General features: G+C 39.3%; 1 protein-coding gene across 2 annotated transcripts; it reads right to left on the bottom strand.

Moving 5' to 3' along the window:
* Positions 1 to 3,095: 3,095 nt before the first annotated feature.
* On the bottom strand, positions 3,096 to 24,734 carry ttll11 (tubulin tyrosine ligase-like family, member 11). 2 transcript variants are annotated; one of them, XM_056403715.1, is made up of 10 exons: positions 23,344 to 24,734; positions 19,762 to 19,861; positions 19,130 to 19,263; positions 15,509 to 15,799; positions 15,208 to 15,375; positions 14,100 to 14,195; positions 13,894 to 14,006; positions 7,845 to 8,087; positions 6,464 to 6,570; positions 3,096 to 4,883 (listed from the first exon to the last, which is right to left on the bottom strand). In XM_056403715.1, exons 1-10 carry the CDS (start codon positions 23,890 to 23,892, stop codon positions 4,570 to 4,572), a joined length of 2,115 nt encoding a protein of 704 aa, XP_056259690.1. In that variant the 5' UTR covers positions 23,893 to 24,734; the 3' UTR covers positions 3,096 to 4,569. The 2 variants fall into 2 exon arrangements, with proteins under 2 accessions (XP_056259690.1, XP_056259689.1); XM_056403714.1 differs by having other exon boundaries at positions 3,207 to 4,883; positions 15,091 to 15,375; positions 23,344 to 24,732.
* Between the last annotated feature and the right edge of the window lie 1,566 nt (positions 24,735 to 26,300).

Here is a 26,300-nt window from a genome sequence, read left to right as displayed (position 1 = left end):
ATTAAATACTCAAGCAGGCCTAGATAGATGACAAGCAGCTAGAGAGAACATATGCTCCGACTTGGGGTGCAAAGGCAGAGCGGAGGGTATGATGGAGGGATGTAAAAGATTGGTTTGAGCAGTGCCTACTTCTCAGCAAGCCTGACCTACATACTGCTTGATTGTTATTCCCCACAGTGGGTAGGAGAAATCCTAGAATGGCCTGAACAACAAAAATGGAGATCTTGTAGTGAAATGTCTCTCTCAAATAGCTGTAGTTATAAATTGAGCAGATGCTCAAAAGCAAGAGAAATGCAATATTCTTGTACAGAATGATCGAATAGGGAAAGTGGACCTCATTAACAGCAGGTCCTGTTAGCAGCATGTATATTTTAAAAGGAAAGTTCCTGTGCTGTTAATTGCTCCCCGTGAGGCTCACTTATTTCTTTGGCCAAGTGGAACAGGCTCCCTGGGGCAAAGACATGCATTTAGGACATTAGGCTAATAAAACAAGCTACTAGTCTTACCACTCCCCAGTACTCTCCCACCCATGGCTCAAAAGTATCAAAGGCAAGAAAACACAGCCACATATTAAACCACTTGTTGATGGCAGGGTGATTTACTGCCAAGTGCAGAGCAACAGCCAAGGAGTACATACTTTAATTGCAGTCCAATCTTAATATTTTTGTCAAACTCTAGTTGCTAGAAGCTAATTTTCTTTTCCTACTCAGAATAAATATGTTGTGGCCAGTATCAACATGTTCTGCTCTATATAAACACTTCGGCCACTTCAAATAGGCTTACGTTGTTTGCATTCTACATAGTGAGAAGGTGGAGTTAACAGTACAACCTGTATTGTTGGATTTTACCATATGTGGTTGGTTGATTGTCATGTCATTTTTCCTGCATTGTGATTGGCTGGGGGGCGGCACCTGACGAGGTGCGTGGGTAGACCAAAAAAAGAAATTAGCGAGCAGCTGGATGGCCACGCTCGGTGTTTGGTGGATTGAGTGAGGGGAAAAAAAGACTCAGAACTGTTGTAAAACTGGTTTAAAGTGTGGTTTGCCACTTAGTGCACTGTATAAATTAGAACATAAGACTGCTAACCAGTGAACATTTGTATGTGTACTGTGAGAAGTTCAGTCACAGACGCGGGAGCTGATATTGTGTTATTATTAGCCTTTCCAGCTAACTAGCTAAGTTAGTTGCCATGGCGGATGTTCTGAACTGAGAGTGACTCGGCTAAGGTCTGGAAGTTTCTTTGGATCACTACAGCCAGTCGGTGTCAACAGCCAGCGCTCCAGGTGGCCAAGTGAAGCCTGGTAGCTTCTTTAACGACGACGTAAGACGGAGAGGACTCCCCTGTCAACCCGCCACGGTCAGCCCTCAGCCCGCCACGGTCAGCCCTCAGCTCGCCATCAACCTGCCTGCTCACTCCACCAACGTGGAGATCCAACAGTGGGATTGTGTGACTTACCTGCAGCTATTGTGAGTACTGAACTGTTATATTTGCTCGGTTAGTTATAGTATAAAAGTTTATTAGCTTGTTGAAAACATTGACATCCTCTGCTGTGTGTTCTATGGAATATATGACTAGCTAGCACATTAGCAAACATTATAATCAGAAGCTAGCATGCTAGTTTGATCCAAACTCATCACTCCAGGGGGCTATGCCCTGTCCCAGAGGTCAAATCTGAAATGCCTCCACGTCTGAAAATAAACACAATGGCTTATAGAAACAATTGATAAAGTTTCATGCTTTAGTCATAGAAGGCACAATGCTTTCCATATACAAGCGTATCTGCTGCACTAAAAGAGTGAAGCTACTTCTTTGTCATTTGGCCACCATGTACCCGAGCATCGATCAGGCCTGCAACCTGGGGTTTATTTGTTAAATTGTCTTTCATTTTGTTGCCAGCTTGTGTGTGTGTGTATGGGTGAATGCTGTGCTGTGAATTTAAATGTACATTTAAGGTTAAATACCATAGTAACATGAAGGTACTTATAATGGTTTATTAACGGTTGATGTATTGAAACAAAACAAGGTTTAAAGGGACATAAAAGGTTAGTTAAAGGTTGAAATACAGAAGACATTATTTCCCTTTTGAATATAATAAATCCTGACCTAATTTTGGGGAATATAGATTATTGTTTGTGATTCCTTTTTAAATAATGATAACCTTATGAAAAACAAAAAGAGGCTTAACTAACTGAAATATGGAAGTAAGTTTACGGACACAGGGTACTACCTATAGAATAGGGTACAAATCATTATACATCTTCAAATGGAAAGGCCAAAGAAGTAAGTGTTGTGTGCTTTGGATATATATCCTATGTGTAACTAAAATTTTATAGAAATAAAATTATGTCTTAAAAGCTGACCCAAACCTACTTTGGCTTAAGAAAGTCTACATGGTTAAAAAAAGAAAAAAGGAAGGGAATTGTGTAAAAGATGCAAAAGTATAAAGGTAGGTGAGTTCATGTACATGGATAAATGGTAAGCACAGGTTGAACTTATTACACCTCTCTTAATAGACTAACAGTAGTGGAATGCAACTAAATACTTGCATCATAAATTATACTTGTATAATATATTTATACATAATATAACTAATAAGCAATAAGTTTAATTTAACAATGGATTAGTACTGATATTCTCTAGTAAGAGCTGGCACAAAATTTCAATTGAAGATAAAAGGTAAGGTATATATTTTTTGGCTGGTGACAGATGTCTGACAGATGTCGCCCAGGCATCAACTAAGATGACTTAAGACACTGGAGCTACAGCATTAACTGGCACTGCCAGCCTCTGCGACAGAAGGTCGAGCAAACATTGGCAGATGGTTGTGCTGTGAAACATATCTAAGGTCTTAAAACGTATAAGAATTGATGCTATTTTGGACTCATCTATCAGCCTTGTTGAAGAATGTAAATAGCACAAACTGCCAACAGTGCTGCCATTATATTACATATCATCCCCTAATGATATGACAAATGTGGCCCTTTAATGGGCCCATAGGGGAAATCACTCCGAGGTAGGACAGCAGTGATGTTCTGTACATTGAGTGTATTTTCAGTAACATGCACATATAGGCATGTGTGATTTGCTCAAACATATTAGTATCATCAAAACTAAGACCGTGGAGGAAGATTTAATTGGTTTAAAAAAATGTACATGAACCTGAGTTAAGTCTTTTTTTGGTTTGGTCAATATCACAGCAGTAGTGGCATAAACAACAACATCTTCAGTTTTAAAGAGCAAAATTAAATTTATTTTTTTGCATTCAATACATTTCATCCATATAATTGATAACTGTTAATAATCTTATAATTCTACTTCATGTTATCATACTGCAGTAAATATGTCAATCCTACAGCATGTATAGCATGTTTAGTTCACTGTATGAGTTAAACAGCTGCCCACACCGCAGGTGTGTCAGTGGTAAGATTCAGTGTTCTTCTGTGTAACACATCACATTTCACAATCTCAGAAACAAACTGGAGGAAAACTACTTACAATTCAAACATTAATGTTCAGTGGGTGACTGTGGTGTAAATAATTTGAAAAGACGGCGACCTCTGGTTGGCATCCACCAGTGGCTGTGTGTAACTGACAGCCACATCACACACTGGTTTTATTACAAAAGCGTTGTTTTTTTAATCATTCAGATAGCATCTGTCTAAATTGTGAAATTTTTGTGCTTTTGCAATTACTTTGGAAATAATTAACTCCCCATGGCAGTTGTGTGGCTACAAAGAAATCATCTTAAGACTATGTTGTGTGAAGGTCTGAGGCTGCCTGACTGGAATAGCTGCAGAACTGAAAGGATAAGTGGCCTTTTCCCTTTGAATACTTATTCACTAACTCATCACTAATGGACGCACAGCTGAGCCACTGGCTGTAAATAGGCTCTCACCACTGAACTAAACACAAATAACTATGGTACAGTACAGTACATATACACGCACACACACACACTCAAACATACACAATATACCCACACAAATGCTCTGTCACCCTCACATCCATTTCTGTGCAAATGTAATAGTTCAAAGATTTTTTGTGCAAATTCAATTATATAATACGCATACTAAGGACACTCCCTTACACCTATTTATTTACTTATGTGTGATGTGTGTGAATCTATTGAAGAGGAGCGTCTAATGTTTTCCCTGTATGTTTCAGTGAATGTGCTGCCAGACAAAGGTGAAGGGAAGCAAATAGCTGCTCTGTAGAATCAGTAAGAATATTAGAAGTAGCCATATCCTCCTCCTGGCTGGACCACACTGTTCATATATGATAACACCAGGAGGGGAGAAAGAAATGCACCAACTTCCTCCTATCCCTTGTTCCATTTCCACTGCAAAACCCCTGCAGACATCTTCCCGCTCTGAAGAAAAAGCAATCAGGCTGAGAACAGTCCTCCTGCAAGTCAGCCAGCAGGGGTCAAGCTAGTCCTTCTCTCGGCTCCCGTCATCCCACCCTCGTGGGAGCAGCTGAGCAGAGGTGGACACCTAATTTCCCTGCTCCTGTGGAGAAGGCTAAAGGCAGTGTTTGGGAGTTGGATGACCAGTCGATGCCCTCTCTCATCAGTTGTCCACGTTGGCCCTGAGTGTGCGAGGCTTGAGTCTTTGATGCAGTCGGTAGTCCTGGCTGGCCGCCCTTCGCAGGGGAGCCGGAGAGCCGAGCTGCGGGTTGGTGAGGCCCAGGGTCTGAGTCTTGACGGCTCGTGGCAGCGCCCTGCTACAACTCACAGAGCGTCTGTCTTCGGGACCCGACTGGGACTCAAGCTGAGCCTCACACAGCTCCAGCAGTGACACTACCTGCTCCCTCAGCACCAGGGATTTGAACCTGCGACCTGCCAGGAAGAAAAAGGCTTCCACAAATGCTTGTACTCCCATCCCTGAAAAACAAAGAGTGGTTAAGGTGAAGACAAGTAGGTGAGGAAGGTAGAAACAGAATTAACGCCAAAAGAAGAAATTATGCTCAACAAAAATAGGTATTACACAAAAACTAACAAACATATTACTCAGTGACAAAACTAAATGTTTCCTGGATTTTCATACTGCTGCCGATTGATGAATTATGACAATCCAAACTGAAGTCATCCCAGTTTAAAGGAGTAGTTTGACAGAAAGCAAATAAGCATATTATTACAAAGTCTAAAAAAAAAAACCAAATGGTTATGTCATAGACAATTTTTTTTGCTTGTGGGAAGTTGCAAAGGAAACTAATGACAGAGGCTCCAGGAAGGTACTGCTTCCAGCGAAGAAATAAATCTGTCTTTTGTGCAGATTAAATAAATGAAATATCACGTTAGTTAGTGAGTGAAGTGCTGGTAGACGGATTTTGTTATTTTGGGACAGAGCCAGGCTAGCTCAGAGGCCAGTTGTTTCCCTCTCCAGTGGCTGTGCTAAGCTAAGCCTTACATTTAACGGACAGATGTGAGAGTGATATTGATATTCCCATCTAACTCGTTTGTTTGATGTATAATAACAAATATTAATATACTGCTTTATATTAATCTTAACAAACATTATTTGAACTGTTGTTGGGTTTACGGGTTAAAAATGCCAATGATCATTTTATCTTTTCAATTTTATCAGTGTCAGACTTTGCCTTAGGAGCCAAAGTCAGAGTGACTTAGGGTGACTTAAGGATGAATTAGAAAACAGTAAATTGTGAAGAAAATAATAGCGTGAGCTGAGCAGGAGCAGAAGCTGAATTTTAACCCAAAGGTTTCTTTAATATTTTAATATTTTCTACTGCAGCCTCACTTATTCTCACCTAGACAAGAAGACAAATGTGCAGAAAACCTGAGGAATTCATGGAGTGAAAAAAAATTAATGAGAAGCTGATTCACACTTGACTAACATGGTGAAAGTTTATAGGTCATCTGCAATGGAATTATTAAAAGATTGTACAGATTACAAGGACAGTTGCATAAATTCCTCCAGGTGTCCTTTTGAAAAAAAAAGACAAAAAAAAAAAAAAAATACTGACATATCCCAAACAAAAAAAAACGTAATAATTTGTAAATACAGTTTTACAGTTTCATGCCTCTTCCTAATTCCCACCAAATCCTCCAATGCACATCCACAGAAAAAACAGACTCTGACTTCTGTCTCTCTGAATACATATGAGCTCATTGTAAATGCAGCCCACAATCTCGTCTGTACAGGCCCTTCCATCCTGTCCATGTGATCTCCATCCATCCGCTCCGCCTCACAAACATTCCTCGCAAGGTGCAATGTCTGAATAATTCATGTCTGATAGTCTCTTCGCTGTCACATTGTGATCTCGGCTCATTTCAATTATGGCAGCACAATGTCAGACGGAAACTGACAAAGAATGACAAGCAATTATCTTCAAGCACATTATTTGCTCTTGGTCTCAAGGATACTCAGCTCGCTGTCCTCTACATGTAGTTTCAATGTTAGGGTTTTGTTTTAGCATGTATATACATGTGTGTGGGTGTGTTACCTGCTTCTCTAGAATCAGGCATCGTTCCTGACCAACGACGTGTGATGTCAATGTAGAGGATGTCCACTGAAGCCATGGTGAAGTTACTGTTGCTCAGTTTGCACGTCCTAAAAACAATCAGGAGAACTGTGGCTCATTCAGAAAGCTATGGTGCAGCACCAGATTAGCAGGAAAGCTAATGTGGGTGGTTGTTGTTCCAAGTCTTTGGCTGTTGTGTTGTGTAGCTGCTGTCTGGCTCAGTGTCACTGTCTACTCTGCCTGTGATACACCGTTGACATTACTGCTTTATGCGAAGATTTGATTGGCTGTATGGAGACAAGTTCTTCAACTATGTAGACTCATCAGCCATAATATCTACTTTTATGATACCTATAATGTTTAGTTTTTCTTGACACTGTCATAGAGATGTTTATTTATACACTGAGGTCATAGTTAGTGGTGGAGTTGTACTAGACTGCTTTATGCTGAGAGGTTTCTAAACAGGTTTAACGCAACTTTTAACTATGATCTCAATAATAATCATAGAATTGAATTTGCATTTGCACAATTGCTATACACTGAACAGGTGAACCCAATAAAGACCACTGAGTTTGTGTCTGCTGTAACAGACAAAAATGCAGTTTATCCTCAGTTGGATTTTAAATACTTACTACATATCTAAATTTAAATAAATAAAAACTGGACACAAAGAGATAAGATAATATATTCCCCACCTCTACCTCTGTATACAAGACAATCATTAGGAGTTACACTTGACCAGTATCTTCCCTGGTTTAGTTTGTTACATTTATTTGTCAGGAAACATGAACAAAAAACATTAATCTCAGACAAAGAGAAATGATGCATTGCACTTGATTTAGCGACTTAATTAACTAAATACAAAATTTGCTCCCAGTTAAAGCCAGAAAGCTGTATTCTTAGGTTTACCTCAATCTTTTTCAGCTCTATTAGTACTCTGGTCAAACACATACATATCTCACTTGGTATGTGGATGAAAAAGTTATACACAAGGCCTTTGTAGAACTTAAGTAATTGAACAGTACTAGAGAATCAAAAAGTGCCTAGACCTTAAAAAAAAACAAATGCAGTACTGAAAGCAGACTATACTATATGACTGAATATAAAAATCTTTCTATCTGATCTTCATGAATTTTATGGATGGTTGTGAGCTTAATGTAGCTGTAATCTTTTGTTGTGATTTGTCTGCTTGTGTGGTGCACTCTTTGTGTTAAAATCAGCTGCTTTGTTTATATCTGAATATATTTTTGGACTATGCTTTCTCGGTCTTATTGATGTTTTATGTGGTTAATTAAGATTAGCAGCTGCTATGGCAGAAGCTAATGGGGATGGGGGGGTCCGGTAAAATAAGTAAAATCTGTACCTGATAAAGGTTCGGAAGGCAGTGGGGCCCAGGCGCATGTTGCCCTTGACCCCAAGGAAGCGTATGAACAGAACTGCAATTCGCTCCACCAGCCGCAGGTGGTTGAACTGTTTGGTGTACTTGGGGTAGACCTGCTTCAGACACAGCGAGGGCAGAGCTCCTTCATCCGAGCTCCTCTCTTGTGTCTCTCCCTCCATGGGAATCTCCTCCCTGTGTTCAGACCCACCGGCCCTCGATTGGGAGCTTTGGTTGTAGAGTAATAGGGAAAGAAAAACACTGCGTTATATTTTAATGCAATACATTTTTTATGTAGAAAGTTGACCAAACATTTCACCAGAAGCTTTGAAGACCAGTAGTAAGTCACTAGTCACTACATGTACTGCTTTTTGTGCCGTCTAGAGCTGAGTAATGGCCTTTAGGCCCTACAGGAGGGACGCACAAGCCCATAAGGCCAACCCAGAGAGCTTTTGTCAGCTGAGTTACAGATAGCCAAGGACCTGAGGTAGATAAATGCACCAAGCTTTTCACTCGAGTCTGCACTTACAGCCTGGCATGGCAGGGGAAAAGAGAAGAATAATATTGTATGACGGATGAATAACTCTTTTCACTCCCACATCTCACAGCTTTCATACAACCTTTTAACTGTCAGTGCTTACATCCACAACATTTACCTGCATCAGTAGCAAGATGCATCTATGTGATGGAGGCTCAGCATCAAAACTGAGAGATCTTTTTTTTGTTTTTATGAAGAGAAAGTTGATACCTCTCACCAAGATTAAGTAAAACAAAGCCCAGAAAGGAAGGTTAATTTTGTTGGAAGTGACACTGTAACTCATTAAGTGCTGCATACCCAGGTGATGCCTCTTGAAAAGCACAGTGGCTCTCTGCAGTAGTTTTAGGCATTAGTCAATGAAAGCCTGCACTTACATTAAGACCCATATTGCCAATTCCATTGAAATGACTGATGGTGGATGAATTGTGCTTTTAAAGACATCACGTTGATGCCCTGAATGAGGCAGAAAAAATTACAAAAGCACTTATGTTAAGTTATTTAAAGGGGCCAAAAGAAGCCCATCTACCATGGATTTAATCCATCAGTCTCCTGTGCCACAAAGATGGTCAGGAGGCTTTGCAAATATAAGATGGAAATGCATACAGAAATGCCACATGCTCAATAGGCTACACACAATATGCTCTGGTGAGAAAATTGAAAGTAAACAAAAGTGGGGTTTTTGGTTTTCTTTTGTTTGTTCTTATGATCAGGGTACCTTTTGACTTTACCTTTTAAGGTTGTGCATTGTGCTGGTCTGTGGTGGCAATTTTGGCAAAATAGCAGTCAGAATTACAGGCCATGTAATGCTAACTGCCCAAAATGACTTTTCCCCAACAATATCAATGAAAATAATCATTAGATGGAGTCCTGGATTGGTGTCAGGTGTGATGACATGCTACGGTTTTGCACCTGTTTCAGGTAACAATTCCTTTATCTGAACTTTGCCCTCTGCACCACCTGCCCATCTCTCGCCACCGGCTACTGAGGTTCTCCTGAGGGATTTGATACCTCTGCTAGAAAAGGAATGGGAGCCGTGCGCTCTGTGAGTGTCTACCTTCAGGACTGTGTGGGTGTGTGCACTCTGTGCTCGCCTGACATCTCACTAACTCTCCTGTTAGCTTTGTTGCACCTGTTATAGTATGGTACAACAAATTACATCCGTATCGTTCTTATTAGTGCACGGAGTCCAGTGACCTCAAATAATTCCCATCACAGAAACCCGGACAGAGGGTCTCATCAACCAGAATAAGGGGAAAAACACCTGTGTGGGTGTATAGGGCCTTTAAGGACAGCGCCTATGGTCGGTGTGTGTGAAGATACATAAGCAACAAAGAGAAATAAACAAAGGTACTTTCACGCCAAGGTGATACAGTACTGCTGACTCTTCTGAGGCAGTTTTTCTTTCTCTATGAATTAGTAAGCAGTGTGAATGGCACTGAGAGAGCACTGTTGAATGTTTAATAGAATCAATCATCCCTCGGCAGCCAGAAGGACACCACCCACATCTATTTAGACAGGACAGGCTCGGCTAAAAATGGACACATCTTCGACTGAAGCTGACAGCCAAGACAGGCAGTGAAGGGAATGTCGACAAACATTCCCAGCAGACGAGGGGAGGAAAATGATGGAAGCAAAGCAAGGGGGTAAAAGGTGAAGAATGGCAGGTTATTAAAAAGAACATCCAGAGGCCCGGTGTCAAATGTTAGTTGAGCGTAGGTAAGGAGGAGAGCTATGCCTAATTCAGCTGTCATTAACCTGCATAAGTGCTGTTCCTGGTCCTCTGGTGAGTAAATATTCAAAGCTACTGCACACTGTCAAAAGTCTTAAACAGGTGTCAGGGAAAATAAATTGTCTGTACACTTTCAGAAGTCTAACTAAAATAAACATTTCTCAGAGTATGAGTCGTACAAATAACGTCCCACAGGTAACAACTTTTTGCATTTTACAGATTTAAAACACCCCTTTCTCACTTGTTTCTTTCCTCACACCCACAAGAATCTCACAAGCATTTTATTCAGAGCTGTTCTCAGTGAAAGAGCAGGAAATGTCTCAATTTTAAAAACACGATTCAACCTTAGTTACCTCAGACTGCACTCAGGCCACCTTATATCCGTTCATGCACATGATGCATTTGTACCCTACTCTAAAAAAGTATGTGCGTCTATGAATATAAGCTCTTTTGTTCTCACCCACATTCACACACACCTCTCATAATGGCTCATAAATCACCCTCAGAGAAATCGTATACAGGATTAATGAGCTGGGTACGAGAAGTACATGTCTAAGAGTCACTGATACCATCACATCCTCCTTCTCACAAGTCCTCATTTATCTCTTCCTCTCTTTTTCTCCAAAAATGCCACTTTACACCCCTTTGTTGTGCCGTTTTATATTGACTTATCTTTCTTATATAAGCCTTCACTCCATCTCCTTTTAAATAGAAAACACTTTTTTTTTTTTTTTTTTTTTTAACTCAGCTGTACCTTTGTATTGTGTGCCTGGTCAGTTCTCATCTCTCTCTCACTTCATTTTGTCAAGTGAAATTCATATTGGGGCTGAATTAACTCTAAACTCTGCGTTCTGAATGACTGAATCTCATCCATCCCACTACTGAACAGCTGTCAGTGACCACAGCACAGGTATGTTTACTTACTAGTAGACCATCTGTGCATTGAATAAATTACTAGCCCTCTTGTATGTATGATTCTGGAAGTTTGTAGAAAAAAATATAAATCAATGCGTGTGAATGGCAGCTTAAATCATGTAGTAATCTTGCATTTAGTCTTGACAGTGAGTCATCGAAAAAATTAAGATGCCAATCAAAACACTGTCTGGTTCTAGAATGGGTTACTCAATTCACATCTCCTTTGCTTATTTCCCTTAATCTACCACGTTTCTCTCCATGATCAGCAATTCATCGTTCAGACACGCTTGCATCACCTGTGGATATTGGATCCTGGAGATTTTCTTTTGATTTTAGTGCCACATCTTTCCACACAAACGGCTTGATTTTAAAAAAAAAAAAAAAAAAAAAAAAAAAAAAGGATAAAAATTTAAAGTAGCATTCAGTGTGGGGAAAACCATCATGTTTTCCATCAAACAAACATGCATGTACGTCGCAGGTGCCTTTGCGCCCATGCAAACACACAGAACAAACTGTGGGAGTGAATGATTAATGAGTTCCTATTTAGCGCCCGTGTTGCTGGCTGCAGTGATGATTACATTTTTTGGAGCATATCCAATCTTATGGCTAATTTAATAAACATTAGCCCTAGCTAGTTGGGACATAATTAGCATATCTCCCCCCCTCCAACAACAAAACTCAGTCACTATCTGCATAGCTGACAGTACGCTTCCCTGCAATCACAACCAGACATGAATACTAAATCTTTGTGCTTGAGGGTGTTCAAATTTTTAAGCTAACAGAGTTTGATTTTATCATATATATATCCAACTTATTGAGATGTTTGGGCTTTAGGTTTTTCAAGCTCAGTTATTATTTGTGATATATATATACACTAGGAAGTGCAGGTGCAGTACTGATGTAGATTTCCCCTTTAGTCTGGGTCCTACCATGACTATGAGAGACTGACTGCTAGTCAGTTACATTATTATTTAATAGCTGGGTACTGATTGTCTAATCATCAGCTTCTCTCAGAGATTCAGATCTCTAACCATATTCCCTACACACCTGCACCCCATTTACCTGACTTCTGTTGCTTGTTATTCCATCTCATTATTGTCATTGAGCACCATTTGTTGTTACTACTATAGTCTCTACTCTGGATTTTTCCCATCTCCATAATGCTTATGATTTATTCCAAGCTTTTCCACCCACTTTAGTGGCATGGTATCTTCCTACAAACATAATAGATACATGAAAATTTCAAACATTACTGTTATGCACTATAACTTCCTTCACATCATAAACCTCGTCCTCGTTGGTGTCACTATAAGCCGAGCTCCATTTTTATAGAGGCACTGAATTATATCATATTAAAGATCAGTGAACTTGTTTCTTCTGTGATGCAACTTGCCTCGGTCTGGGTTTAAGCCTCTTCTCACCACATCACTGCAGATTATAGATACACTCACGCTGAGATATTTTATGAAGATATTCTTCCACTATTTAATTGGCTTGGGGAGGCTTAAAACCTGGAGATAAACTGTCACTGTGCATCTACAGTACAGCAGTGAAATAAATGGAGGTATGTGCTCACAATGAAATGAGCCAAATAATTCACAGCACCAGGAAAACTTCTCGTGTAATGTTAGGACTAATATCTGGCCAACTGAAAGCTACAGACTGACAATACAACAACTGTTACTTCCATGAATTGACAACACGCTGGTCAAAAATATAATAGTCCATAATCTCCACCGTGTGGGGCTACAACTAACATAATAATTTTCATTATAGACTCATCTGCCAATTATTTTCTTAAATAACTGATTGTAATAACTAATTGTTTGGTCTATAAAAAGGTCAGGAATTACTGAAAAATGTCCATCACAAATCTCCCAAAGCTCAGGGTGACATCTTCAAAAGCAGTCTTAAACCCAAATATAATAAATTTACTGTTACATAAGACATGACATTTTTGCTTGAAAAATTACTAATTTATCGTTAATTGATTATGACCATAGTTTAATGTTTTAATAGCCTAATTAACTGTTGACCAACTAATCAATTCATCATGTTAGCTCTAAAACTTGTTGTTGTTCGGACACATATATAAAGGTTTTGAGCAACCCCCAGAATGAGGGACATTAGATTAAAGGATTTCGAGTCTCTAAAAGTATGTATGTAGGAATTAGTTGAATGTATATACTGTTACACTGTAGTGTGATTCACGGACAAGTACACGATGTGGTTCTGCTGATTCGAGCTAGACGAAAATACAGCAATGCATATTATATGCGGATTATATCAGTATGTTATTGGTGATGAATATAATAGTTAAGTGGGTATTATCCCCGAGAAGATATCCCTCTCGCTTGCAGAACAAAGCAGATCAAATATCTGATATAGAAGTTAATCTGAGGAGCAGCGAGAAAGAAGTGAGGGAAGGAGAGAAAAAGCGAGAGAGAAAGAGGCAAGAAATGGAGATGATGGTAGAACAGAAACAGTAAATCCTCTTGTCATAGAAGAAAAAACAGATTGAAAGGAAAAAAAAAACACAAACCCTAATGGCAGAGGAGATTTATTGCCAGGCACCACACAGGGCCAGTCAGCCAGAGAGATTGAGCCACCAGACTTGTACAGTAATGTGTGAATTTCCACCACGGCTCAGCTGAATTTAATTTTTCCATTTAACAGGCTTATGGAGAGCTGTTGAGTGGTGCAGAGCTGGGCTCTGAGGAAGGACGGGCAGAGGAAGGTATCATGTCTTTAAAAGTGGACTCTTAAGTCCAGCAGACAAAGAGTGGAGGATATAAGAACTTATACTTTGTGTTTACTGTGTAATGTATGTTTGTGCAAGCCAGTGTATTTACATTGAAGGTTTCTTGTGGCCAGGGTCCATTAGGCGCAGAGTGTCCCTAATAACACCCACTTTGACCTCTTCATCCACAGGACTGGGAACATATTCAAAAACTCCTGGTGATACCTGGAACACAAACATTTATTATAGCACTGAAAATAATAATGATGACATCGACAATATAACTATGATAACACTGATGTTGACATTCACTTTTACCTCCTTTTCGTGTTCTATCCTCATACTGGGGTTGGAGTTGACCTCTAGTAAAACTGGCTTCAGGTTCTTCATCAGCAAGATGTCAAAACCTAATATCTGAGACAAAACACATCTTTAATTACTTACTTTATATAAATATTAAAATAAATATATAAAAGAATAATCTAAATTGTATACTATGGGTGTAACACAAAGCTACTATTTTAGTTACCAACATACACGCAATATTTTAACCATGAACCTTGGTGTTGTTCCTTAGGAGGACATCAGTGTGTTAATGTGTGTATGGATGTGTATGTGAATGGGTAAATGAGACATAGATTGTATAGCGCTATATAAAAGGCAGTACATTTACCATTTACCTCATTTGTATTTGTACCCCACCTTTAAAAGATAAAAGCAAATCCAAATACAAGCTGTTAAAATGTGCTGGTGGAAATCAATAAGGTAAATATAAAAGAATAGGAAGTTAGTGGAAAATTCAAGTCAGAAGTGCACTGGGCCATTTTGCATGACTTTTGCTTAACTTCCTTTAAAAACTGGAGGAAGGTTATTGAGAAAACACAGGTCATAATAACTCATTGGGTTGAACATGCAGTAGGAGGAGGTCTTGATAAAAATAAAGAGTTTGAAGAGTGTATGGAAAGTAAAAAGAAAAAAAAAGAGAAATTGACATTGACAGTCTTGTTACTGCACTGAATTTAGGATAGAACCCAACAAATGTCAGAATATAGAACTTAAATCTTAGGACACTTGTGCGTGTTTTTAGACTATAGTCAATATTATTAAGTCTAATATTATAAGACAGGATCTGGAGTTACAAGGATTTGTAAAGATATTTATGGACATACATCCTAAATGGGTACGACTGAGTGGGAGGTGAGTGTATTCAGAGCGCATTAATATATGTCCATGTCCAAATACTGCATTTGTAACCTTCTACACCCCTACTGTACACATTCTGATCCTAACAGTGTTAGCCACGACCCACCTGGAAGCATGTGGGTCCTGGTTTGCCTGGCGGTATATCAGCCTGATAATAAACTTTAAGTTCAGGCACCACAGCAATGACAGTCTTGATGACAAGAGCGATGATGTCTGACCACACCTTCTTGATGTCTACACCTTTAGCTGCCAGCCTGTAGAGCACGCTGGAGAGAGTGCGTTTGCTTCCTGTGCTCTGGCTGTCTGAGTGGACAAAGTTGCCGCTGTGGACGTTGAGGGAGTAGTTTGTCAGGTGCATGAAGACATGGGTCAGATTCTTCTGGCTTGGCTCCTACATAATCAGAATAAGAGTGACCTTAATTTTGTGTCTGCTATAAAAATAGAGGTGTGTTTTTTTATAGCATCAAAGCAAATTAAAAGCTTAAAAGTAGACCTGCCAACATCAATAGCACCATCTTGGATACCTGGTAGGGCTCGGTGCAAAAACGTGTCAGGCCTTCCTTGGCAATGTAGATCTCCAATGGCTCCAGAGACTTTATCAGTACATATAGGCGGATATCAAACTTGAGCTTGTCAATGAGTAACGGCTTCTGGATGTACTCCTGGACTACAGCCTGTTTGGCCTGTGAACCCGTCATGAGCTTTAGGTCACTGGGGTCACGGATGAGGTAGATGCCGTCCCCCTGAGAGCCCCCATCTGGCTTGACAATGAAGGTGGGATTCACCGTGGCATCGTTCTCCTTCACCATGCGAATCTAGGAGTGAGATAGGATATGGTTAACAAAAATCTCAATGACCATATCCCTGAGTGAAGGTAGCTTACAGATGTGTAATACAGATGTTTGCAGTGGTTTATAATATGTGTTGTTGATGTGATGTTTGGAAAGGTGTCAAACCAGACATGAAGCAAACCCTTAACGATTTGTCATAAAACTAAATTTCACTTTGTCAAATTTAAAGATGTAACAACCAGTGTTACAGAACAGATGTGATTTACATTTAAATAAAAACACACCATTCGTCTTCTGAACTTACAAATTAATGAGTTCATGAAGCAAGATATGTGGCTATAACAAAGTCAAAAAACAAATGTCCATCTAGGATGCTGGATAAGTTTTTTCTGGTTTGCTTTCATATATAGCAAGCACTCTCAAGTTTGTTTGTTTTTTTGTAATTTTGTTTACAGCAGAAACAAAGTGGCAAGTGAGGAGAATGACACCAAAAATTGTGACTACCCTGATTCCAGAGCTGAATCTTCGATGAGTCCCTTACTGTGCAATATGGTAAAATAAATACCCGGATTTAACTTCTAGCTGTACTGCCTCCATATAAACCAGATCAAAGCTTTACCTAATCTTCATTTTACACAAGTCTGATTATACACTGCATGTATTAATTAAGGATGTATCTCTACTTACAAGCTAAAAACATCCACCTTTTGATTACTACTTAGGGTCAAGTGTTACTAAACAGACAGAACCAGCATCATGCAAACATGCAAAGTCAAAATCAAGCCTATTATTCAGTTTTTAATGAGACTTTTTATGTAATAGTCATGTTGGGTTGAGTGCCTAATTATTAGCCTTATGTCATACAAAACATAACACAGGAAAGCCTCTGTTTAATGGGACACTGTTTTGTCTGCTGAAAACTTAACTGGAAGTCAAATAGTGATATTCTGGTGCCCCCTGCTGGACATTATATATAGCTGCAATATAACATTTCCTCAAACCAGAACCATTGCTATTGCCAATGCAATTACATCACCAATTAAGATCATTTAGTGAAAAATGAAAACCTGCTCACTGGTATAATTATTGGTGACAGAAAATTTAACTGCCACCTGCCAAAATCAGTTAAACTGTTGGTTGTGGTGGAGAAAAATAAAAACACATCGAGTTTCTGCAATTAGACCTGACTACACATCTAATTGCTGTACATGTGATCTTAATTTTATGTCGGAAATTTCTAACTACCGGCCAAAATAACAGAGATTAAAAAAACACATTATTTTAAATGGTTCTTTCCTTGTCTGAACAACTTTCCATCCAAGTTGATGAACATAACCCACAAATCTGAATAGATGCTTCCCTTGTCAGATCATTTATAACGTGCTGAATGGCACACATGGTAACTGTAACATCTTTGTTCACTGTGGTCACCCAGGAAAAAGCAGCTGGGGGAAGCTCATTCTCTTCACTACTCTTCCTCTTATGTCCCACCCAATTCTGCTAGATTCAACCATGTGTTAAGGAGTGCCAGATTACTATAAAGGGTAGTGTGCATAAAGGCATTACAGTCTGGCTTTTCCCCTCAAGGAAAGTGAGCAATGAAGCGAGCACATGAAACAAGAATTAAACAGGTCATACTATTAAGAATGCCACTGTTGCAATGTAGCATGGTGAGTGTCCACAGCAAAGGAATTGTAAAGACCACAATTTACTCCAGAGCATGTGTGTTGGTATTGCTAAATTATGAATAATTTGAAAACTTGAGAGGAAGCAAGATGCCAGCATGACAAATTCAGAACTTTTGTTTTTTCAAAGGAAAGAAGCTGAAGCCTGCTGGAAAAGTCACCAAATGTTGCTAGATGATGTAATAAGCTATTAGCATATTCATGACGCCATCTTGTCATATTTGCATTCTGCATAGTGTCAGCCAGTTTTAGCCCTTTATCTGTTAACTTCTCTCCTCCTCTCTGTGCTCACATATATAGTATTTTAATACAGCTGAATTCACAATAAAGCTGTTCTCACTTACATGGTTTTCTGTTTATGTTGTCAGACAACAGAACAACTATGAAATAGTGACTGAAACGCGGCTTATATATTTATAATCGTGACGTCATCTGACAAAATCACCAAACACATAATTTCAAGACAAAGGCTGTGCTGTGTTTTCAGCTATATTTACTTGTAAATTGACCACTTAGAGAGAAAGTTAGAAGTGACAGAATATCTTTCTTATTTTGCCTCTCACACAGCGCACAGCCTCCATCTGGATAACAAACTGCTGCTCTGCCACCGACTTAGTCTGAGTCACCAGTATATATTTATTTATAAAGCCATTCTGGGGGCTCATCTTCATCTCAGTTCACAAGACATAACTGTTACATGTAAGGACAGGAAAAAAAAATCTAAACTTTCTCAGCTCAGATCTGTACACCCAAACAAGGTCTGAAGGAATTAATACCCTAACACTTGCACATATTTGCAGTTGACAGCCAAACTGTTCTTAATTCTAAGTGGAAACACATATGTGTAGCTCTGTGAGCCATGTCAAAGACAAATGTCCATCACTTTGTGAGGGACAATAAAGTTTTTCTGTTTCTCAAATAGAGAAGAAAGCAATCATGTTTTCACCTCTAGCCACTGAGAATGATCTACCAAAGGAACACATTTTTCACAGCACATATTTAGACTTGTGATAGCAGTTGGAGGATAGGTGTAATTGATGAAATTAACAATGGCTGCATTTCATTTAGGTGTTCCAGGTCTGAGGCCATGCTGTTATGTATGCTGACTCAGTGGCACGGTCTACTGGGGCACTTAAATGGAATGAAGGCTTTGTTAAAGTTATTAGTAACACCTGTGTTTATGCTGCTGTGTCAAGTAAAAATGTCTGCTGTGAAAAAAGTTTACTTAAATTGAGGAATGTGACATCTCTTGCGAAATTCAACACTATTGTAAATTCTATGTTAAACTTAATTGTCTTTATTTGCAGCTTATTTTTGCCTTGTGTTATTTGTTTTATGTTGCATGACTTCTGTTTTGTTATCAGCCTTTTATTCAATAATAGGCACTTACTCGATTAAATAAGGATTTCATAAAACGAAAATCCTATTTTATTTTGCACACGTATATACTTATCTTTAATCTTTTGTCATCTTACTCTCGTGTCGTGCAGTTAATGTAACGTTTTCTTGCCTTCCATGGCTGCTCAGTTCTGCTCAGACAACATATAGTATCCGTGTTTTGACTGCTACATATTGCACAAAAAATACAGAAGAGCAATGATTCGCTTCAGTTAATCCAGAAAAACTTATCACATCCAGCATCATAACATTTTTGTGTTATGCATTATACCTGTGTGGAGAACTGCTGGTACTCCTCAGGCAGAATCCAGGAGCGGGGATAGAAGTTGTACTCTTCTGGGAACAGCTCCTGCATAGTCCGCACTGCCCGACTCAGGTTAATCTTCCTCAGCATTTCAATCATTCCTGCCATGCAAAAAGAACCATTTCAAAGATACAACTGAAAATGCACTTGGAAATTATTAATTTTCGGTCTGCTGCAAATACAGCTAGTTTCACTGTAAGCAGATAGATTCTACAGAAGACTTCTCGATATCAAGAAAGAGTTTCCATACTTAAAACGGCAGATAGACACGACCTTGTAAAAAGATATAACTCAATTTGACGCAAGAATGACATAGAGGAGATGAGTGCTAGCCAGGAAGTGATGGAGATTTGGACGTACATTTGTTACTAATACATGATTATTGCCATGGCATGAAAAGGTTAGCATTGGAGCAATGAGGATCAGTAAGGCTTTAACTAAATCCCTCCTGTTGTGATTACAGAATACTGAGTACACGTGAATTACTGCAAACTGAAATCAAGGCATCTCTCCACTTATGGTTCGACAAGCATTAGTGTGGGGTGTTTCATGTGAACAGAGGGTTGTAGGAGAGGAGAGGGGCAAAAGCACTGCAATACCTGGGAACTTGTTCACCTGCCCTGAGACGATATTTTCATTATCATGGAAGGAGACGCCATGCCAGTAGATATCACAGACTGTTCGTCTTCCCAGAGGAAACTGAAAACACACACAGAGAAAAGTGAAAACAGGAAATAAAAGATGATCTGCAACAACAGAATGATAAAGAACAATCAATTCTGAAACTCATACTGCTTTTGCATCTGTAAATGACAAAGAAGGCTTAATCTGTTAGTATGACTCAGGACACTGGTAAAGTGCTTCTGGTGATCCCAGAGTGCAGGATAATCTTGCCTAAAGATGGTATGTAGTGCGTGTTCTGTTTTGATGAGCTGGGAAAGAGGAGAGGAAGTGATACTATAAAAGGATTAAGAGAGTTCGGAAAACCTACTGGCACAAGTCACAGCTTTTGTCCACTACACCTCTACTCCCGCCCACACTCCAAACCACATATTATGCATCAAAGGTGTTGTTATCATAAAGTTAAAAGGACAGGATATTGCACTCGTACGGTGTCAATTTTCACGTTTGGATATTCAGCCTTTCAATTTTGATTTACTTTCCAGACTCATTAAAGAAGACACAATTATTCTAACATAAAAATGTTTTTATTTAAACAAAACAAAAAGAGCTCTAGCAGTGCTTGGATACTGGCTAGTACATGAACAACTATTAAGACAGCTTCCAATGTTACATTTATCCAACTCGCTGCTGTAACTCACTTCTCTCCATTAACACACAATGCGTTACTGGATGTTTTCTGTGCATCTTTTAAACAAATGGAGTTGATGCTCTGTTTACATACTGCATGAATCTGGGTCATACTTTTGGTCTCTACTGGTCTCGATATAACAGGGGATATCTTCAGTATGTGGATGCTTCACAAATACTCTGCTAGTATATTGTGATTACACCTTAAGTCATCTATGTGAACTGTAAGGAAGACTACTGTTCCAAACAGGAAAGTAACATTTAGTAAGGGACAATACTACTGCTCAGTATTTGTTTTTGTTTTTTTTGTCTTTCTCTATTATTTTTGTAGTCTTCATGGGCAGTCTTCATCTTTATAACTGCTGAAAGAGATCTGAATAATTTATTTAAAAAAAACGTTCCCTGAATTCCACCCAGCGCACGGTTCAAGTCTTAAAACTTGACGCAGCTCACATCTGAGTTTCAAAAGATCAACACTGAGCTGGGACACATTATGTCATGGAGTCTATCTTTAACTTTATAATATCGTAACTCTATATCAAGTTGTTTTGGAAGGTCAGCAGTATATCGTCACTCACCATTGTTAAACTCTATCTTGATATGACCCACCCAACTGTCCAGCTACAAGATAAACCTGTGACAGAATTACATCTCATTAATGAGTTAGCATGAGAGCTTGTGAAAAGAGGGAAACCCTTCTCGACAGCCAAGACCTGCTATAATTACTGCCAGGGAGATGCCATCTTATGACCGTTTAATCGCATCAGGGAAGGAGGTCAAATTAATTTGAGAAGTTTGTAAGGGATCAGGCTCAAAAATAGCCATCTTGTGTGTGTGTATGGAAAGTTAGGTCAATGTTTAAGCCATTGTTGTGGACTTAGTCATGTGTGGTTCATTTTCCAAGCCACCTCGTGAATGAAAATACTTAATTCGTTGAACTAATACACTAGCAAAAAGCAGCCATGAAGGATTTGTTAAGTTCGCTCATCCAGTTAACAGAACTTATAATTTCAGGTATTCAGCTTAATGTTTTCCAAAACGTGCTACGAGGAGGCATCTAAGTGACATGCCTTTTAAAATCAATGTGCTTTTATTCAAAATGTTGGATTATAATCAAAATACCAAGCCCATGATTAAACGCAGTTATTAGTCCCATTTTCTCAAGTTGTCACTCAGACCCTCAGGCATTGCATTCTCTCTCTGCCTCAAAGAGGACTAGAAGTCTATTGGATTAGAGGAGCTTAAGGCTAATCATTTCCTACTGTTTGAGTGTGCCATATGCTGAAAGTCAGTTGACAGCTGTCTCTTCTGAGAACACTGCAGATGTACAGGCGTAGTCATTTGGATGTAAATTGGCCTTAAAGCCAAATGTTCAAATCATCAGTCACTAAAATGTCCTCATAAACTGTATCCAACACCTCATGTTGTACAGCTAATCAACTGGTAGGTGTGGTACAACTCTTCAATGTTCCTTTCATAACTGGTAAAACAAATAGAGCCCGGCTACTGGAGTTTCAGCCCCTTCAAAGATGTTGACAGGTACTTTCAAAATGACACAGGATCTATAGCGCCTTTGACTTTGTTGGGGGTGGATCATGTGGACAAAGTGTGGTAATGTATAGTCCTTCTGTCTACGTTTCTGATACCAGACCTGGAAGGGTTTAAGTGTCACTGCGTGGTCACCAGTGATAAGTTGAGTCTTTACCTCACCTGTCTCATCGTATTGCCTGTCTTTACTTCTCATGCATAATGGACACCATGTTAATAATGGCTGATAGAAGGTATTAATTGCATAACATTCAAACTGACCAGATGGTATTTATGGCTTGAAGCAAAAAGAACTGGATCAATTAGGCCCTTCATAAATCTTTTAAAGTTGCCGCTTTTCATTTGGAATAACTTTCATCCTCGGCCATCCTTGTGTAATTTCATCCATTAGAGGCATGCAAACTGACATTATCAGCTCATGGTTGGGTTAAAAGTCATCATGTCATCTAAGTATTAATGTGCAAAGTTTTATTTCCATGACTTATTCAACAAACACTTTGGTAGAGACACTGGAAATAAATACCCAATGGGAAAGGGCAACAAATCATTATACTCAAAATATGTATTCATGGAAAACATAAAAGGCAGAACTTGGGTTAACTAACTCCATTCACAACTTAATTTGCAAAAAAGATGCAGGAAACTTAGAATAAAATTCCTTTCATTTCAGTATTATGTGTTGAATCCATATCAAATGAGACACATTACTAACATTTATTCTAGTATCAGCCTCAGTGTGTTTATAAACAGCTTGACTTTAGGGCAAAAACAAACTTCTGCCCCTCAGAAATGTAATGTGATTAGGTTAACAAAAATAGATATGACAAGAGGCCGCCTTATAAAATTAAAGTGCATTTTCTGCCTAAAACATATTGTGTCCAAAACAGGTTATAAATAAATTAATGCTCAATTACAATTGTCCATACTATTTTAATGGCTGGGCAAATTCATCAGCATTTTATGTCTTTGGAGAGCCACATTCTCTTTATCACCATCAAATCTCCTGTCCATTTTACATCAGTAATGTATGTATATGTCATTTAATGATAAGTCCTATCCTTGAAAACTGTTGGAATTGTGCACTGAGGGCATTTTCTCTAGTTCTTCCAGGCCGTTCTCAACTTCAAGAGGACAAATGATATGAGAATGTTTTTCAGAAGGCAGTTACAGGCAATAACCGTCGTAACATTTAGCTGTCTACACTAGCCTATAGCCAACTTGTGTGAAGCTTATAGTCATGTCATATGTGACATATTATTATCATTATTTCTCCAAGGCAAACAGCTAAAGAAAATGAAAAACAAAAAACTCATGTAACACACCTCTTTCCACTTTAGCTGCTTGATGCTTAACTTCAGTGCCTCCAACGAGGTTTTGGCTTTCGATGTATCCACTGTCACTGGTCTTCTCTTCCTTGCAAGTTTGAATCCGTCCTCACGGCGTGTGTCTTGAATGTTTTTGGATGCATGGATGGTCAAATAGTTCCCATTAGGTTCTGACTTGCCCTGCAGTATCTTTCCAGTTCCTTTAATGTGAAGTGTCCTCTCAAGCCCAAGTCCATTTAAGTTTTTCCCAACATGAGCAGAAACTACAGACCCATGCAATGACAGATCTGAGATGTGTTTGCCACAAGAGTTCTTGTCATCTTTTCCCTGCTTACTGCGACTTTTTCCTCTGTGTTTACAAGTGATGGAGGTGTTGGATGCATCTCCCCTAGCTACGGTGATGCTGGAAGGGTCTGGTGAGACAGAAGCAGGGGAAGAAGACACTGGCAGCTGCTCCTCAGTATCCACACCCTGTTTCTCTGCATCCTCGCCGCATGATTTCATTTGCTCGAGTTGAACCTTAACTTTTACATAATGATCACTCATTATGCGAAATACTACGAGTGAAACTGCTGGGCAGGGCACAGTTGTACCACAGAGTACAATAATCCGATGCCGGCGGGCTAACGTTATTCTGAAATAATGTAGTACGCATTGCTAGCTTAAATAGCTGATTTAAGAGTAAAAGCCATTTGCTTCAGTTTGTCATTCCCTAAATAGAGTAGGTAAGCAGACAGCGGAGCTATGCCCACAGTCTGCAGCGTAACCTAGCTACAAACCGGTTGACACCTCAGGCTAAAGAAGTAACGCTAGCTAACGCCGTTAGCCAGCTGGATACAATAAATGTAATTAGCAACTTCAGAAGGCTAGCGGCTCTCACAAGATTGTGCTGACTTAACCTAGCTGCTAGTGGCATGCAGCACTTGTAGCCAAGACTGAAGCTAGCTGCTTGAAAAGAGCTAAACCTGACGTTAGCTTGTCAGACTTCATTTAGCTAACATATGGTTCTGAGCCGCCGGCAAAACTACCCTTTAACTCATGACAGACTTTACCTCACAGGTACCGTTACGTGTCTTTCTAGCAGTGACCATCGTTGCGAGGATGCCCACGGTCATCAGCTCTGTGTTTGTTAGGCAGGCAGCAACAGGGGGGAGACCAGCCCATCAACCAGCTGCTGCCTTTTGAGCTCCTCGTACTTCCTGCTACTGGCTTCATGACTTAACGCCCATTGACTATAAATAGAACCAAGGCTCTGGTGGTGTTTATCTGACGTAAATATAAATCAGTGTTTGATTTTTCTGCGCAAATGTGTTTTGTATGTGTTCATATCTTTATTTTAAAAGCGAATGTTTAGCACTGAAATCTCGCAAATCAGCAATATTTACCCTTTCAAGTGGTACCTGGTCACAAGTGGTATTTATTCCCGACAGCACTTGAAGGCAATACGGAGATGACATGTTTCAATGTTATTCTTCTTTCACTTCTTTTGTATGTCAAGATACATGTTTGCATGTGACTGAGGAACAGGCACCCGTCCTGCAAGCTCCCCTCTTTCTAATTGATTCTGGCATAATCTCTGCCATCCTCCCATCTGTGATTGAGTGTAGACCCAATCACTAAGTTGTGTGAATTTCAGAACTTCAGCAGATGAGATGTATTTGAACCTTTTTGTTGTTCACCATCTTCTGTCAGAAGCAGAGTCGACACTAACCATGGTGGAATTTAGTCTTTACTTGTGCCACCATCCGATGAATGGATGTGCTGACAAACGTCAAAAGTTAATCTTCCTCCTCACTCCTTTCAAAGACATGTTGCGCCTCTGTCGGCATTTGGGGCTTGGACCTGAATATTCTGTCTCTTTCAAACTCTCAACTTATCCAGTAATTGACTGAGCAATGTCATCTGCAAAATTTTTAATCTCCAGAGAAGATTCAGATTGCTGCCATATCATGCCCTGAATATGGCTCTTCGGCCAAATGAGATTCTGTGATTGCACTCACCTCCTTGCTAACTATTTCCTAGATATCTTTATTCAGTCACAAAGCTGTCCTCTGATGTGACCTCCCTTGAGGTTTCTGGTTCCACAGATCTGACTGCTGACTGATCAGTGTGTGCAGATGCCATACCCTCCCGTTTTAGTTGGTCCTCATTGTCCCATGCCTATGGAGGTAGTCTGGCTTATTCTTGGTCTGTGTGGTCGTTTGTTTGCACAAGTTTTTCGTCTTGATTGTGATTGCCTCTAACATTTTGCAGGTGTTACGCCGAGTTGAGTGCTCCAGGGGTGACATACTTTAAAATTAGTGCCTGTGAGGAAAAACAACAAAGGCACTGTGGGTGAGCTGGTCTTCAGTTGCTTCACTTAAAAAAACGTTAACTGTCAACTAAATCAATAAAACCATCACAACAATCACAATATCAAAATTACACTATTTCAAAAATACAATAAAACTATTCACCAGATATTTACAATGTTAATTCTATATCATTTTACTATTTACAATTATAATATTTCCCTATATAAACAATTATCTTATCCCCCCCCCTTATATGTTAAATCACTAAACAATCATATTTAAAATGTATCTACAAGAAAATCTCCCTCAACGCTTTCTGGTTGCCTAGCAACGGTAAACTGCGCTGTGTTGTTAATCAGATGCGGCTCACGCTGTAGCTGTTATATACCTTTACTAACTGCCCAGTTAGAAAATAAAATTTACAAAACTATTGGGCTCTAATGACAAAATATACAAAATATAAACCACAAAACACTGTAACATTAATTTTCACACACACACACATCTACCAGAAGAGCAGGGCAAACCTCACCTCTCACTCGCTTCCTTTTGAAACACTAAGCTAACACCGACAGTTACACATTTAACGTATAACCAAAATTATCGAAAGCACGTAACAATACACAAAACAGAAAACACACAATATTTACAAAATGTACG

The sequence above is a fragment of the Seriola aureovittata genome, chromosome 18 (assembly GCF_021018895.1).
Source record: "Seriola aureovittata isolate HTS-2021-v1 ecotype China chromosome 18, ASM2101889v1, whole genome shotgun sequence".
NCBI lineage: Eukaryota > Metazoa > Chordata > Actinopteri > Carangiformes > Carangidae > Seriola > Seriola aureovittata.
Note: the sequence above shows the minus strand (reverse complement) of the source record. Positions and strands in the feature narration are given on the sequence as shown.

What these genes read in the sequence shown, in the direction of transcription:
- ttll11 (XM_056403714.1), bottom strand. Translation starts at nt 23,892, where the DNA reads ATGAGTGATCATTATGTAAAAGTTAAGGTTCAACTCGAGCAAATGAAA. An exon ending in AGCAGCTAAAGTGGAAAGAG is followed by an intron (nt 19,862 to 23,343) that starts GTGTGTTACATG and finishes GTGTGTTTTCAG; the next exon opens with TTTCCTCTGGGAAGACGAAC. An exon ending in GCCTGATTCTAGAGAAGCAG is followed by an intron (nt 4,884 to 6,463) that starts GTAACACACCCA and finishes TTTGTTTTTCAG; the next exon opens with GGATGGGAGTACAAGCATTT.